Source organism: Hyaena hyaena, unplaced genomic scaffold (assembly GCF_003009895.1).
Source record: "Hyaena hyaena isolate Hyena2069 unplaced genomic scaffold, ASM300989v1 scaffold_240, whole genome shotgun sequence".
Lineage (NCBI taxonomy): Eukaryota > Metazoa > Chordata > Mammalia > Carnivora > Hyaenidae > Hyaena > Hyaena hyaena.
In genome coordinates this window covers 1,725,376-1,743,025 of record NW_024080873.1, presented here as the reverse complement: position 1 = coordinate 1,743,025, position 17,650 = coordinate 1,725,376, and the positions used below count along the sequence as shown (strand labels likewise).

Genomic DNA, 17,650 nt, shown 5'->3' with positions numbered 1-17,650 from the left:
TGTTCCTCTGGATCACTCATTCAGGATAGCATAATGTCTCACCTGGACAACTTCATTATTAACCTTTTAACTGGTATTCTTTTGTTCTCCCTTCATTTCTTTATCCACATTGCAGCCAGGTGTCCTTTTGAGAATGTAAATTTAATTGTATCATTTCTATTTTGACGTCATCTTTTGACCCTTCCTTACTATGCTTTAGTCACAATAGGTGTATTTCAATTTTGTGGACATGACTGTAGCTTTTTCTTGCCTCATTGCCTTTGCATGTGTTGGCTTCTGCCCAACCCCACCTCTAAATGGTGGTTCTTTGGGAAAATCTTCCCTGATAAACTCCTCTTTTGTTACCAAAGGATGAGATTGAAACATACTGTTAGACTAGCTCATTAAATTTGCTACTTCACAGTAATAACTAAATCAGGACTTCTAATTAACATTAGACTCACAGTCTGTTAATATTTAGGAAATAGTTTAATAAGCAAATCTTAACATGTTTAGTAAAATAGTTCATCACCTTTTTTTCTTTTCTCGTAGTGGAGCCGACTTTAGCACCTTGTTAATGAATCTGGGTCCTGAGAATTGTGCAACACTGCTGCTCTTTGTTTTACTTGAGAGTAAGATTCTGCTGCATTCTCTTAGGCCAGCTGTGTTGACTGGAGTAGCTGAAGCTGTTGTAGCTGTAAGTATAGAATTTTCCTTATAGCACAGGATTACTGACATGATGTTTTTACTCTAAAGGGAAATTTCTTTAAATGAAAGCAACTTTGAAATTACCAGTAAAAGTTTAACATAAATATAATAGAGTGGCAAAGAGAAATAGTAAGTATAAAGAAAAAAAGGTGATTTCTATTTGAGAAAAAATTGTAATTTCTGATTTTTCATATATTTGAATGGTTCAGAGAATCTATATGATTATAGACTAGTGAGCTTGTGAATGAAGCTGATTACATTAAATGAGAGGCTCTGGTCAATTTCATCTGCCCTGAAATTATACAAATGAATTGCATAGTTAATTACTCTCAATTTTAACTTTTAATCTTGGTGAGCCAATAACAGGAAATTCTAAGTGAGTGTGAAATAGGGTAATGTACAAATGCTTAGCTATTAGGTAAAATATAAGTAAAATTAAATTGAGTGCTCTGTGTTTTGATGGCTTCCTATTATAATTAGAGGTTTGATCATATAGGCTTTATAGATCACAGTATAGAATTTTGGATGTTCCACTTCTCCAAATTTATCTTCCATTACATATTTAATTTAAAATAGTTTACTGTCCTGTCTTCCATTTTAAGAATGTAACTCACATGGAAGTAAATACCTAGTCTCTTTATTATCCTTGAGTCTTCAGTATTTACCACAGCTAAATAGCATGGAGTTAGCACCCAATAAATACCTGTTAAATCAGCCAACGAGGTATGTCTCTAAGATCTTAATCTGGTCAGAGAAATGCTACTAGGTCTGAAAACCATAGTAACCATGTGAGATAGTTTATGGGGGGCAGAGAGCCTCATTGTGAATTAATTTTCCAAACCTCCACAGTTGCATATAAAAGCAAAAGCCATTATAACATAAAAATATTTGTTAATAAACTGACCAGTTTTATAAAGTTCCCACTCCTTCTCATAAAACATTAGTGTTTATCTACGTTCTTTTGTCAGAATCTTTGTGACCCAGTCTCTTGATTGATTTCAGCAATATAGTGCAAGGATGGGTGGGAAAATTTTAATGTGAAATTGGAAATCTTATGCAAACTGCAAAATTGCATGAAATTTGTGTAATTGATGTTGGAGAACTGCCTGAAATGCACGCAAAATCACTAAAGAGAAATGGAAAGGAATAATGAGAGAATAAATTCTTCAAAAGGAGAATGAATAGCAAAGAAGTAATGGAGCTCCATAGCAAACATTGGCGACACCAATGAGTATTTTTGCAAAAATGCTCCTATTTATGATTGAGCTGTAAAAGGTCAAAGGTGACTACAAGGGTGTCACATTTTGCTGTTAAGTAGTTTTATTCTAAAAATTTTTTACATAGTTGCAGATGTAACATACCTTTTGTTGAATGGAAGATAGTTTTCATGAAGGTATCTGAATCCTTGCAAGGTCCTGTGGGAGCGGTTCTGTCCGGCCGTGCTCTGATCTCATTTCCTACTACTCTCCCCCCTTGCTTACTCTGCTCGAACAACCAGCTGCTCCTGAAGCATATTAGGCAAACCCATAACTTAAGGCCTTTGCTCTAGCTGTTCCTTCTCTTGGAAGCACCCTTCTCCTAGATATCCCATTGGCTGAATTCTATACCTCCTTCAGGTTTACTGGAACATAGGCCATTTATTTACATACTGCCCATGGCCGCTTTCCTGCATGGAGTCAAAGTTAAATATCTGTGAGAGCCAGTATGGCTCACAAGGCCTGAAATGTTGCCTATCTTTCTTGTACAGAAAAAGTTTGCTGACTCTTTCTAGACCATAAGCCTCAGGAGGGCAGCGATCTTTGTTTTAATTCACAGAACAGTGCCTGGCTCATACTAAGTTCTGGAATATTTGATAAGTATATAAATGATTGAAGATAAAATCCTGATTCTAAATAACTCTCTGGACTAACTGGAAGATGTAATAAATGCTATAGGCATTTCTTTGGGGCGAGTGATAAATGGGTAAGGTATACAGCAAGGATTTTTATAGTAGGGGAAAAATTTTATCATTGGTGATTAGAATTTTCATATTAGTTCGTAATTAAAATTTTAATCTTTTTTTAACTTATCAAAACTTTTTTTAAAAAAGCACAAATGATCCAATTAAGGTATAGCATTGTAAAAAGCTGATAAAGATTCTTGAGGTATGTTTTATATGGACTAGTTTTTTTTAAGATGCCAAGCTTTATGGAAGTCGAATCATTTTGTGTTTGAGCAGGAAATTTTTGTTGTTTTTGAAAGTTTCAGTTGACTATTGCCATTTTCAAGACAGTCATTTTAATTTTTTCAGTCCTTGGAGCTTTTAGTTGGATTTTAGTCAAAGGTTATTTTGAGAATTAACAGATGGATGAAATGCTTAAGAGTTAAAGATTATGAGTTTGTTTTATAAGTTTTCTCTCTGGTTTGACTTTTTCCAAAAAATGTTGGATGTGGGTTTTGTATGGCATTAGAATTAACATGTAAAAAAGCTGTCAGCATTTTTATTGTGCGTGTGATAATTGTCATGTGTGAAGATTTAATCACATTGGTTCATGGTATTACTTAGTAGTATTTTATAGTCATTTGGTTTTTTGAATGAAGTGTAAGATGAAAGAAACTGGACTTTACAGCTTTTAATGGTATTTCAGTAATATTAGTTAATTACATACTTTTTGTTGGAAATTTCAAATTTGGTTAATTTTTAAAAACTTTTTTCCCAGATGATCTTTCCGTTTCAGTGGCAGTGCCCATACATTCCCCTTTGTCCTCTTTCGCTGGCGGCAGTGCTTAGTGCACCTTTACCGTTTATAGTTGGAGTTGACTCCAGGTATTTTGATCTTCATGACCCACCACAAGATGTTGTTTGCATTGACTTGGATACAAACATGTTATATGTGTAAGTTGATTTTTTTTTTTTATATTATCTTCCATTTGTATTTTTCCCCATATGTAGTTGTTACAGCTCTTTGAAAGCATCTGGAAACATGGTATTTTTTAAGATTGGTATTAAGTTTTCATCTTTATTTTTTCATTTTTAAATTTTTATTTTTTAATAGTTTATTGTCAAGTTGGTTTCCATATAACACCCAGTGCTCATCCCCACAAGTGCCCTCCTCCATGCCCATCACCCCCCTTCCCCTCTCCCCCACACCCATCAGCCCTCAGTTTGTTCTCAGTATTCAAGAGTCTCTCATGGTTTGCCTTCCTCTCTCTCCCCCACTATTTTTCCCCTTCTTCTCCCCCATGGTCCTCCGTTAAGTTCCTCCTAATCCTAATATACGTGCAATAAGTTTTCATCGTTAGTACAATAATTCTCAGTGAGGGCAGGTATCAGAATCCTGGAAAGTTTGAAAAAGAACATGTTTAACATTAGTTTATAGTATTTTGGTAATAGCGTTGGCAGTAGGTAGAAGATATTTGTCAAAAGAAAAGGTGAATTTGAAAAAGGATGGACACTTCTTCCGGGGCTCAAGATGATATGCTTTCTAGCTTTAATTCAAAATCTGTATGTAAGCTTTTAAAAAATGACTTTAGTCAGAATATAGGATAATATTAAGCCATTTCCTTAGCTGTCAAGATCTGAAATTTTTTAGGATCTATTTTATTACAGAGAAATTAATTTTTTTCTAATGTTTATTTTTGAGAGAGACAGAAACAGAGACAGAGACAGCATGAATGGGGGAGGGCCAGCAAGAGGGGGAGACACAGAATCTGAAGCAGGCTCCATGCTCTGAGCTGGCTGTCAGCACAGAGCCCGACGGACTCGAGCTCACAAACTGTGAGATCATGACCTGAGCTGAAGTTGGATGCAGAACTGACTATGAGTTTTACTTCACAGATCTTTTTACATTTTTTCAATAAACTTTGCAGTTTTCTCCATAAAGCCTACGCACATCTTTTGTTAGACTTATTAATTCCTAAGTATGGTGTGTTTTTTATTGCCACTATAAGTGGTATTTTAAATTAAATTTTCTGTTAGATACTATAGTATAGAAATGCTGTTGGTTTTCATGTATGAGTCTGCTGCATGGCAAATTAAGTGAATTCTTCTATTTTGTCTGTAGAGTCTCTTCAGTTTATTGACTGTCAATAATCACATCATGTGCAATCCTTATATATTTTTATTTTATTTTTTTGAGAAAGCAAGCAAGTGTGAGTGGGGGAGGGGCAGAGGGATCAGGAGAGAGAATCTTAGGCAGGGCAGGTAGAGCCCATGGCTGGGCTGAATCTCCTGACGGTGAGATCATGACCTGAGCCAGAATCAAGAGTAGGATGTTTAACTGACTGAGCCACCTAGTTGCCCCAGTCCTTATTTATTTTTAAATTTGTCTTAAATCACTGGCTAGGATCCTAATATAGCATTGAATAGAAGTAATCATAGCTGGTATCTTGTCTTATTCCTAATTTTAAAGGGAATGTTTTGAGCACTTCATTATTATGATCACTGATTTAAGCAAGAATTGACATCTGGCCTGTGGCCTATTTGTGTAACTAAAATTACAAAATTCACTCATTTACATACTCTTTGAGGCTGTTTTCATGCTATAATTGTACATTTGAGAAGTTGTGACAGAGCCCCTGTGGTCCTCAAAACATATTTAATGTGTGACCTTTTATAGAAAAGGTTTGCTAGCCCTACTCTAGGGTTTTGATTAATAATAAATAATGGAACTTACTTTCTACTTGTACATAATGATTAAAAAAATACTTTTAAGTAGGTGTTGAATTTTATAACACTTTTATACAACTATTGAGATGACCATTGTTTCTCCTTTATTTTCTGTGTGGTAAATAACATTATAAAATCAATCACTAATGAATAATCCTTACATTCCTGAAATAAACATCATCTTGTATTTTTATATCCTAGCAGATTGAGTTTTCTAAGAATCTAAAATGTTTGAACTATTGTTCATAAATGATACTGGCCTGATGTATAGTGTTAGCTGCAGCCCATGGTTGATGTATAGCCTTTTATCTCTGTAGAGTTTTAAATGTTTCTTATTTCTATTAAAATGTTTTTACTCCTGCATTATTTAAAAGTGTTCTTTTGCGGATGCCTGGGTGGCTCAGTCAGTTGGGTGTCTGAATCTTGATTTTAGCTCGGGTCATGATCTCATGTTTCTTGGAAGTGAGCAGCGTGGAACCTGCTTGGATTCTCTCTGTCTCTCAGTCTCCCTCTCTCCTTCCTTCTCTTCCTCTCTCTCTTCTTCTCCCTCTCCCTCTGTTCTTCCCCTGCTCATTCCCTCTCTCTCTCTCAAAATAATAAACAAATGTGAAAAAACTAGAAAGTGTTCTTAATTTTAAACTTCCAAGATTTTTTCCTCAAATGCTAACTAGTTGAATTGTAGTCAGAATATACTTTATATATTATTCTCTGATGTTTGTTGCAATTTGCTTCTAATAGGTAGTTTGAAGTATCAATTAAGTTTGTCACCTAAGATATTATAATTCTAAAATGTAACTTTTGAAGCAAGACTTCAGTCTTGAATTCATAACTCCAGCCTTTTCCGGAAATCTGTGTTAGAACATTAGGGTGAGATGACCAAGTCGGCATAAGGTTGGTTGAAGTGTAAAGAGAATTTTCGCGAGGGAGGAGAAGCTAAAATGGCGGAGCACTGGGGACCCTATGGTTGCCTCATCCCTCGTACACAGCTAGATAGATACCAAATCGTTCTAAACACCCAGGAAACTGATCTGAGGACAGAGAGAACAAAGTGCACAACTAGAGGGAGAAAAGAGACTGCATTGTAGAAGCTCACTAGAATATAAATAAAAACTTAAAGAAAAGAGTTTCCTTGAAAACCACTTATTTAGACCATCTGTGTCAATTGTAATTTGAGCAAAAACACCCTTTCCATTTTTTTTAGTTTGATACAGATATTTTGCCAAGTAAAAAGAGATTATAACAGCTTTTATTATGTTTTTATTTAATAGATCAGATGAAAAGAAGAACATGAATTGGAAGCAGCTTCCCAAAAAGCCATGCAAAAATCTGCTTAGTACCTTAAAGAAGTTGTATCCCCAGCTATCTTCAGGTGAATGTGAGGAAAAGGGAGTATTTTAATGAGAGAATATATATGAGGATATTCATAAATTTAAATAAAATTTTGCTCTGAATAAAAGGAATCTCATTAACAAAACAAAATTTCGGTACTAAGACATTAATATTGTGTGGTTCATGAATTTTGAGCATGTTTTGTCCTGTCTGCTTGAGTCTCCCTGTTAGCTCTTGCCAACTATCCCTCTTCATGAATGGAGAGAGGAATTTCAAGAAGTCATGAGTTTTTATTTTGATGATTTTCTTAATTGTTTAATCAGTACTTGTATGTAAATGCCATTTTCTCTTCATTTGTCAGTTCACCGAAAAACTCAGGAAAGTTCAGCAATTGAGATGACTCCAATTGAAGCAGATTTCTCCTGGCAAAAGAAGGTGACACAACTTGAAATGGAAATTCAAGAGGCATTTTTGCGTTTTATGGCATCCATTTTAAAAGGATATAGGGCATATCTCAAGCCAATCACGGAGGCTCCTTCAAATAAAGCCACAGCTGTTGATTCATTATTTGACAGACAGGGTGAGTGGCATTGAAAATGTAATTATTTTTTATGGAAATGAAAAATATTTTTTATTTGGTATTACTCCCCAAAATATTCATGATGTAAGTTCTTAGAAATGTATATTAAAATACAATAAACTTCTGTGCATTTGTAATCTGGCTTTATCAAGAATTTCTTTTAATTTTTTTCTCCATTTTTCCCTGAGAAATCTGAAACTGGAGATCTTTATGAAAAGTCAAAGATGTTGCTTATATTTACTAGACAGTTATCTTAGTTGAACACACCTGATGATTTAGTTTAGGTGGTTCCTCAATCTTGCATAATTCTTCAATTTATATATTCTTAGGTTTATAGTATTCTCTAACAATTAGTTTTTAGAATGAGGACACCAGTTTTTCAAGTTTTTGAAAAATAGAGCCTTGTTTCAGGGGAAAACACTATATTCATATTCAGATTTTTGTTATTCAACTGTTTGTTTTTTTTTTTTAANAATGTTTTATTTATTTCTAGGAGAGAGAGAGAGAGACAGCATGAGCAGGGGAGGGTCAGAGAGAGAGGGAGTCACAGACTGAAGCAGGCTCCAGGCTCTGAGCCGGCAGTCAGCACAGAGCCTGACGTGGGGCTTGAACCCACGAACTGCGAGATCATGACCTAAGCGAAAGTCGGACGCTTAACCAACTAAGCCACCCAGGCGCCCCGTTATTCAACTGTTCTTAAATGTAGTAGCAACCTTACAGATACTCATGAAAGTTATTTTATATTTCTGTACTTTTACCCAGCAGTTATTTTATTTTATTATTATTTTAATGTTTTATTTTTGAGAGAGAGAGAGCGAGAGTGAGCGAGCATGAACAGGGGATGGGTAGAGAGAGAGGGGGACAGAGGATCGAAACAGGCTCTGTGCTGACAGCCATGGAACTGATGTGGGGCTTGAACCCACAAACTGTGAGATCATGACCTGAGCCAAAGATGCTCAACTGACTGAGTCACCCAGGTGCCCCTACCCAGCAGTTACTTTTTTTAAAAAATCTATTTTTCCAGTAATCCTTTTGTCTTTTATCATCTCTGCTTCAGGATAACCTCTCAAATATTTAGTCACCACTTACTATGTCAGACTAGTTATTATGTAGGGATATAAAGAAGTATTAAAGTCTAGCTCTATGGGGTAGGAAATGGAAAATAGTCTAAAATACTTTTTAAAATAGATCATATACTCAAGAAAACAGATTTTACACAGTAATCAGTGAGAATTTCCAAAATTTATAAAAATGGAACATTCTTCCAAATAAATAATTTGGAAGACTCCATGGAAGAATAGCATGACTTTGAAGAATGGATTGTATTTGTATAAATGGAGATGAGCAGGAAACGGTTTCTAAAAAACAACACGCATCAAAAGTCAAATCTGAATAGAATTTCTTCTTTGCTATTTATTAAGCCTTCCTTTTTTTTTTTTTTTTAATGTTTATTTTATTTTGAAAGAGTGAGAGAGTGCATGAGAGCCGGGGAGAGGCAGAGAGAGAGGGAGAGAGAGAATCCCAAGTCCCAAGCAGGCTCCACATTGTCAGCACAGAGCCTTACATGGGGGCTCGATCCCATGAATCGTAAAATCATGGCCTGAACCAAAATTAAGACTCGGACACTTAACTTACTGAGCCACCCAGGAGCTCCTTTATTAAGCCTTTCTGAGGTTCTGTTTTTTCATTAATAAGACGAGGATGATACCTACTTTGTACATAAGGTTGTGAAGATTAAATGTATGTGAAGCAACTAGTAAAATTACAGTACTCAGGATAACAGCTATAATCGTTAGTGGTAATAACAGAATGGCAGAAACCTCCAGAAGAAACATATGAGACGTGTATTAGTTTGCCACGACTGCCATAACAAAGTGCCATATATTGGGTGCCTAAAATAAAAAAATCTATTTAATCACAATTCTAAGAGCTAAAAGTCCAAGATCAATGTGTTGGTAGGACTGGTTTTCTTTGAAGCCTCTCTCCTTGATTTGTAAAGATGGCCATCTTCTCCCTGTGTCTTCACATTGTCTTCCTTTTGGATGAATCTGGGTCTACATTTCCTCTTCTTTTAAATACATTAGTCGTTGGGTTAGAGCCCACCTCTAATTTCTTCATTAGACTTAATTACTTCTTTAAAGACCCTATTTGAATATATAGTATTTAAAAATAAGAATTTGGAGGGGGTACAGTATAAGAGTTATAGGGTTCAGCCCATAACAGCATATTTGGTACAGTTTGACCAAAGTGAAGAGCTTTAGAAGTATTGTGAAAGGTAAGGCTAAAAATAAAATTAGAGCTCAGATTATATTCTTAAATGCCAGACTAAGAATATGGAATTTTTGTAATTGGCAGTAGTGAGCCACTAATTCACTCATGTTCTCTCTCTCCCTCCCTCTCTCCATCTGTGGGAGCATGGCCTTACTAATAGAATTTAGGAAGATATTTAGTTAGTGTCTGAGGCCTAAGGTTTTTGTTGTCAACAGGATAATATTTAGTGTAGTGAGGGATACAGCCATTAGATCATAACACAAATACTCATTACATTGTATAAAGTGTGATATGAAGGGACTTACTGGTTATAGTAAGAGTGCTAAATCAGGGTAAAGTTTCCCTGAAGAAGTAACAGCTAAGTTTGGGCCTGAAAAATGAACAGGAATTAACTGTGGGTTTTAGGTTAACTTTTTATTAGGGATACTTTCCCAAACTAGGTAAAAATAGAATAACATAACGTACTCTTATATAACCATCTTCCAACTTTAGCGGTGGCAGCAATCAACATTTTGCCATTTTTTATTTCATCCTTTCCCCCTTTTTCTTTCCAGATTCCAAACAGGACATCATTTGATTTATAAACTTTTAGTTATCCTGTAGAATTTCCTATGCTTTTGGTTGATTATGTCCCCATGGTGTTATTTAACCTTTCTTCTATCATCTGTATTTCCTGTAAACTTGTGGTTGGATTAAGAGATACATTTCCAATAGAAATGTAATGTGAGGGGCACCTGGGTGGCTTAGTTGGTTAAGCATCCAACTTCAGCTCCAGTCACAATCTGGTTTGTGAGTTCAAGCCCCACTTAGGACTCTGTGCTGACAGCTCAGAGCCTGAAGCCTGTTTCAGATTCTGTGTCTCCCTCTCTCTCTGCCCCTCCTCTGCTCATGCTCTGTCTGTCAAAAATAAATAGACATTAATTATATATGTGTTTATATATATATATAACGTGAGCCACACATTTAATATTTAATAAAATACTAAATTTCTGGGACAGTTGGGTGATTCAACTTAATTTCAGCTCAGGTTATGAACCCAGGGTCATGGGATTGAGCCCCAAATTGAACTCTGAACTGAACACAGAGCCTGCTTAAGGTTCTCTCTCTGTCCCTTCCCCTGTTTCTGTGCACTTGCTCACTCTCTACCAAAAAAAAAAAACCTCCCTGTAGTAGCTACAGTTAAAAAAATAAGCAATAGGGGAAATTTTCATAATATGTTTTTGTAGCTTAAAGTATCTAAAATGGTATTTCAACATGTAATTAAATTTTAAAAATTGTAATGGTATATTTTACTTTTATTTTTTTCTATACCAAGGCTTTGAAATCAGCATGTGTCTTATGTTTAGAGCACATCTCAGTTTGGATCAGTCACATTTCAAGTGCTACATTGTCATATGTGCGTAGTGGTTACTGAATTAAACAGTGCTGTTCTAGAGCTTATTAGATTCAGGTTCAATTTTCTTGGCACGTAGTGCCAAAAACACTACTTCCTATTACAACCTGCAAGCATATCTGGCTGTCCCATTTTTAGTACTCCTAGGATTGATCAGTGTATTTAAATGCTGTCAGCCTCATTATTCATTATAGTTTTCCCATCAGCCTTTCATTCAATTACTTTAATAGCCTTTGCTAATCTTTGCCTAGATCTATTAGAAGAAAAAAACACTTTTTGTTACTACTTGTCAAGAATAATTTATTCAATTTATTTCTATTTTATGTAAGCATTTATCAGCTAATTAGTATGGGGGAGGGGGGCGTGTGACCACAGCATGTGGAATGCCCTGAAGCATCAAAGAAAGAAAAGCTGGAGAGGAAAAGTGGCTTAAAAACTCCAGTGCCTGAAAATGGTGGGTGTGAGCCAAATCATGTAGGATCTTTTAGGACCAGTGAAGGGTTTCAGTCATTAAGAGTAATTGGAAGCCAGTGAAGGCTATTTAAGTAGGTAATAGGATAAGATTTGCATTTTAAATTTTTTTAAAGGTTTATATGTGAGAGAGAAAGAGGGAGAGAGAGTGCGAGAGTGCACGTGCACACACAGAGAGAGGGAGAGACAGAGGATCCAAAGCAAGGCTCTGTGCTGACAGCAGAGAGCCTGATGTAGGGTTGAACTCAAAATCCATGAGATTGTGACCTTAGCTGAAGTCAGACACTCAACCTACTGAGCCACCCAGGTGCCCCAGATTTGCATTTTTAAAAGATCAGCATTAAATTTTGTTTCCTTTGACTTCTATGTAGAGACTGAATTGGAGACATCCAAAATATGGATCTGCTAGTTAGTTGGTTATCACATTGCTCCAAGTGATTAGTGAAAGTGACCTGCTTTAGTTGAAAAGAGTGATAAGTGATTTTTTTCTTTTTTGGAGGTAATTGCATAGAACTTGGTGATTGAATATAGGATGTAAGATACAGGGAGATGTCAAGAGCAACTTTGAGATTTTTGTCTTTGTCAACCAAGTGGATGGATGGTCATGCCTTTTATTGAGAAGGGAAACAACAGAAAGAGAAAGGATCTTACTATTTGTTAAGGAAAGTTGTTTTTTTTTTTTAAATGAGAGAGACTTGGGTGTGCTAATAGGTAGCTCATAGAGAGGGGAAATTGTCCTGAGAACACTGAAGGACTGGAATCTTAGGCTCATGTCATGGGTTTGGCCTTAGGTAAGAGGGACATATTCATTGTAAAAAAAAAAAAAAGGAAGGAGTAAATGGTAGCTGCAGAAAGGCATAGATTTTGTAGTGAGATAATGACAGTAATTCTCTTAATGATTTTCATTTTCTCTGCATGCAATATTAAGGTGTATATATAAGGTATGATGGAGAAGGGAATATGATAGGAGAGAATTTAAAAATTGGAAATAGTTGTAAAAAACATGGGTAAAGGAAAATTAATTTGATTCCAGAAATTTAGAAGGGTTGGTAGTCATAGATGAAGGTATAAGTGGTTCTGTTAAGCCCAGTTGTAGAATTCCCCCCACCCCCTTTTAATTTGTGCTCATTTACACTGTTGTAGATCCAGAGAAAGCAGGCAATTCATTCCTCCAGGGCTAAATTATACTGAGTGAGTTTAACGAAAAAGACAAAAGGATATAAGAATTGAGAGTATTGACAAGAAAGTAATTGAAATGGTAGACATGGAATCAAAATTGAATAAGGAGAGAAGTGAAGATAGGAGAGTGTAGGTAGAATGTAAAAGGATATGAATGATTGTGGATTTGAACAGCCTCCCCTCTGCCCCCCATGCTTAGTAGGAGTACTAAAGGAAGCAGATCAGACAAGGGTAATGGGCAGAGAGTAATATGTATATGTAAATTAGATTTGGGAGGCAGAGCTGTTTTGAATGTTAGCAAAAGTCCTGGGAGTGCATGACTGTGTAGAAGTTGGTGACTGGGGATAGACCATAGATAATTGAAATTTAAGGCATTAAGAACTCATTAAAGTGTTGGATGGTTTGTGCTTATAGATGTTGAAGAATGATCATGATAGGAGCTGAAGAGAAGACTTGGAATTAGGTACCCTCGTCCTCAGTGAATGAAGGGGAGAGAATGTCCCTGAAGTCAGTAGATGACTGCACTGTCACTGAGTAGAAATGTTTACAGGCCATTACAGGAGTTGTCTGGTGGCATTGCAGAGAAGGACGTTTGACCCTTCTCACTCAAGACTATGCCGTGTATGCAAGAAATTTCTATTTGAGAGCTGGAGGCCTAGAGGTTCCTTACAGCCGATTCAGATTTCGGTGAAAAGATTAGTGGTGTTTAAGTTAAATGTTTATGGTTGAATTAGGCAGAAGGAGGTATAGTTACTAGAATATGGTTACTAAAAGCTTCTATAAATGTGAATATATGTTCAAGTTTAAAATAATATTTTGACATCTGGTTCTACTTTAAGTTTTGAAATCAATTGTGACTTTGTTTTTTTTCAGGATTTTTAAAAAGTCGAGATCGTGCCTATACAAAATTCTACACCCATTTATCCAAAACACAGATTTTTATTCGTTTCATTGAAGAATGTAGTTTTGTAAGTGATAAAGATACTGGATTGGCATTTTTTGATGACTGCATAGAAAAGGTAAAAGTTTTCTCTGTATATAAGTGTTAAAAGAAAAACTTAAACAGTTTGGTTGCCTGTATAATCATCATCATTATTAGCCCAGATGATCTGAGGGAGGTAGTATAGGGGTGTGCGTGTGCGCGCGCGCGCGCGCATGCGCATAAGTGTCCAAATCTAGGCTTAACATAAGAATTTTCCTTTTAGATATTTAGTTTCCGCCATACATAGCTAATTTGTCTTGAATCTCACTTTGGTTTTGTAACTCATGAGTACTAAGAACATTTCAATGAACCTTCTAAATCTTTCATTTTTATTTACCTAAGTAAGATATAAGATTTAGTAGTTCATTAAGAAAGTTTACTTTAGGGTAATGGAAGTCTTGTGTTCTTTTGTTTTAATAAAGTCTTTGCAGGTTCTTTTGCTAAATATTTTTTGTTTTAATGAAGCATATTTGAAATATGTTAAATATCAAAGTTTTACTTACCCATCCTAAGGAAGTTCAACTTGATTTTCACAGTGATGACTCACATTTTTTTCCTTGCATTTTTAACCAGGTTCTTATTTTTGCTAAGTGGATCTCAGGGCTGATTTTATATGGTTTACATATAAACCATATATTATGTAAAATTTGAGAATGTGAATCTTAAAAAGATAGAGTATTATGACATTATACATTTTGTAGTCTCCTTAGAGGACTTGAATGTTTTTCTCCCATTCTATCACTGTGATCTGAAACTCCGGGGATAAGATTAAAACTATTGAATGTTTTTGTTTACTTTTAAAATTGATGGTCTAATATCATCAAGTTAGAGGAAAGCTTAGATTATATCAATCTCTAATGCAGGCACTTTAATAACAATGAAATTTTTGATTTGAGGAGCAGGGTCCCCTGTGATTGGCCATTTTTCTTGTGAAGAAGGATTTATGAAAGAACTATTCAAAATAAATTGTTTCTATCTTAATAGAAAACTAATCATGTGCTAACCTGATAGTATAGGGTTCCCCAAATATATTGTGAAGTGTTTTCTGTCCAGTATTTTTTTTAAATTTTTAATGTTTATTTGAGAGAGAGAGAGACAGAGAGAGAGAGAGGCAGGCAGGCAGTGTGAATAGGGGAGGGCAGAGAGAGAAGGAGACACAGAATCCAAAGCAGGCTCCAGGCTGCTGAGCTGTCAGCACAGAGCCTGACACAGGGCTTGAACCCATGAACCATAAGATCATGACCTGAGCCCAAGTCAGACGTTTAACTGACTGAGCCACCCAGGTGCCCCTATCTTCCAGTATTAAAAAAGAATAGTTTCAGGGCGCCTGGGGGGCTTAGTCGGTTAAGCGTCCGACTTTCGCTTAGGTCATGATCTCGCTGTTCGTGGGTTCGAGCCCCGCGTCGGGCTCTGTGCTGACTGCCAGCTCAGAGCCTGCAGCCTGTTTCGGAGTCTGTAACTCCCTCTCTCTCTGACCCTCCCCTTCTCATGCTGTCTCTCTCTCTCTCTCTCCTGGAAATAAATAAAACATTAAAAAAAAAATTAAAAAAAATAAAAAATAAAAAAGAATAGTTTTTTTTTTTTTTTTAATGTTTGTTTATTTTCGAGAGACAGAGAGACCATGAGCAGGGGAGGGGCAGAGCAAGAGGTAGACACAGAATCTGAAGCCAGCTCCAGGCTCTAAGCTGTCAGCACAGAGCCCGATGCGGGGCTCGAACCCACAAACTGTGAGATCGTGACCTGAGCTGAAGTTGGTCGCTTAACTGACTGAGCCACCCAGGCACTCCAAGATTAGTTTTTTACATAAGAATTTAAGACCGTCTCTAATGTTTTCACAGTAAACATTTTCACCAAGAATTCTTTTTTTCTTTTGTAGTTGTTTCCTGACAAAGGCACAGAGAAAACAGATAAGGTATTTTTTCTTAAGTTTTAAAATTTCAGAACTAGATATTTCTTGTATGCAGATTAATTGGAGAAAATAATTATTTTCAGGTTGATTTTGATTTAGCTGAAGATACCAAATTGATAGAACTAGATGATTCACAGAAAAGTGAGCACACTGTATTCATAATGCCACCAGAACCGCCTCCTGATGATGGGAAGGATCTGTCACCAAAGTACAGGTAGCAAGAGTTTTTTTTAATGCTATTTGTATTCAGCTTTAATAATTTATTTTGTTCTTTTGTGACTGTTGGTAGACATGTATATTAGTCATTTGTGAAATTCATTTTCAAAAAATAAGTTTTTCAGTGAACTAATGGATTATAAATATTTACATGAAGATGTTACGAGGTATTGTAATTTAAGAATTGGACCGACTTTTTAGAAGGGAAGCCAAATGTTGATGACTATTCACCTAAACATGTAATTATATTTTAATCTTTAAAAATTTGATTTCTGGAGAAGAATAAATTTACTTTTGTAAGGTTTCTCCTATGTTTGGGGGATTTGTTATCAATGTAAAGACAGAAATTCTTATGCATTAGGAAGATACAGAGAAAACTTAAAAGTAGAGGGCCAGGAATCATTGTTTATTAAAATAGGTGATGGGGATTAAAGACTGCACCTGTAATGAGCGCTGGGTGATATATGGCGGTGTTAAATCACTATATTATAGACCTGAAACTGATAGAAGCCTGTATGTTAACTACACTGGAATTTAAAATAAAAAAAAAAAAAAAAAGACACATGAAGAATAGGATTTGGATGGGAACCTTTTAAGAAATTAAAATATATTTGATTGTCATCTGTTGTTATAATTATGATAATACACAGTTTAACAAACTTAGAATAGCAAACCAAAAAAGAAAACTAGCACATCATTTAAGCACCAATACTTAATGTCTGTTAATAGCTGTATGTATATCTTTCCTGTTTTTGTGCATAAATTTGCATTTACTCTATTAAATATGAGTTCAGATTGTACATATTGTTTGTAACTTGTGTCTGCCTTTAGTGGTATAGACATTTTCCCATGCTAACAAATATTTTTGTGCCATATCATTTTGAATGATCATACTGCATGCATTTATTGTGATTTGTTTAACTAGTCTCTTGTGGATTTTTGTTTTAGTTCTTTGCTATTTATATCCTTGTGTATATACATAGTTTTTTCCTTAGGCTGCATTCCTAAAAGAATGAGTCAAAAGTAGTATAAAATAAAATTGTCCTCAAAAGGATGGAATTAGTATCTTACCAGGATTGCATAAGAATGAAGAGTATATACCTGGGATTTAGTGGGATAATTAAGAAGTACTATTTTGATTGCATGTTAATTATAGAGTTTTTTCCTTTGATATAATCACTATACTTTGGAATCCATGTATTAACAAACAAGGTAAATCAAATAGGGAAGGGCAATATCTCCCAGAAGAAAATTGGCCAAAGGCATTAAGTAGGAAATTTCCAAGAAGAAATCTCAATAATCAATAACGTGAAAATGTATTAAGCTTCTCTAGCATTCAAAGAAATGCAAACCAAAATGGTGAATAGAAGCATTTTTAACCTTTCAGATTGAGGATAGTTGTGCAACAGCTTAGTGTAAGACTGTATGTAAGTATAACCTTTCTTGAAATAATTTAATAGTGACTATAAGATTTTAATTTTATTGATAAACATTGACCATAGCAAAAGTATTCACAGAGCTATAAGTACACAGATATTTAACTGCAAAAATTCAGAAATAACCTAAAAATGTCCAACAATGAAGAGTGCTGAAATTCTAGTATATCCCTAAAATAAAAATCTTATGAATGTTTTTTTCTCTTAAATACCCATGCCAAGGTACTTTTATGAAGGAAAACATAATTACAAAGTATACTGAATGTTACTTTTAATATGAATTATTGAACACATGGATTCTGTTGAAAGTTATTAACCTCTGTCAAGTAAGAGATCAGGGTTTTCTGTTGTCCAGGGATTGGTTGAAAATAACAAATAAGGTGGGGAGGAGGCCAAAGTTTCCATGTAGGTAGGCTGTGTATCTTATTACAACATCTTATATTTTTGAAAAGTAATTATTTTTCTATATACGGATTGTGGGGAATAATACTGTGTACTATTTAAGATTTAGAAATACTCACCTAAATTCTGGAATAATGTGAAGAATTA

The 17,650-nt window shown here is 35.3% G+C and overlaps 1 protein-coding gene across 2 annotated transcripts in view; it reads left to right on the top strand.

The window, feature by feature from the left end:
• Positions 1-17,650, top strand: part of DENND4C (DENN domain containing 4C) — a 126,815-nt gene that overhangs the window by 56,065 nt on the left and 53,100 nt on the right. For both annotated transcript variants that reach the window (XM_039244422.1, XM_039244421.1), the window contains exons 9-15: positions 532-676; positions 3,387-3,562; positions 6,604-6,704; positions 7,026-7,244; positions 13,432-13,577; positions 15,417-15,452; positions 15,533-15,663. In XM_039244422.1, the coding sequence (XP_039100353.1) occupies positions 532-676; positions 3,387-3,562; positions 6,604-6,704; positions 7,026-7,244; positions 13,432-13,577; positions 15,417-15,452; positions 15,533-15,663 (954 nt within the window). The remainder of the gene's footprint in view (positions 1-531; positions 677-3,386; positions 3,563-6,603; positions 6,705-7,025; positions 7,245-13,431; positions 13,578-15,416; positions 15,453-15,532; positions 15,664-17,650) is intronic.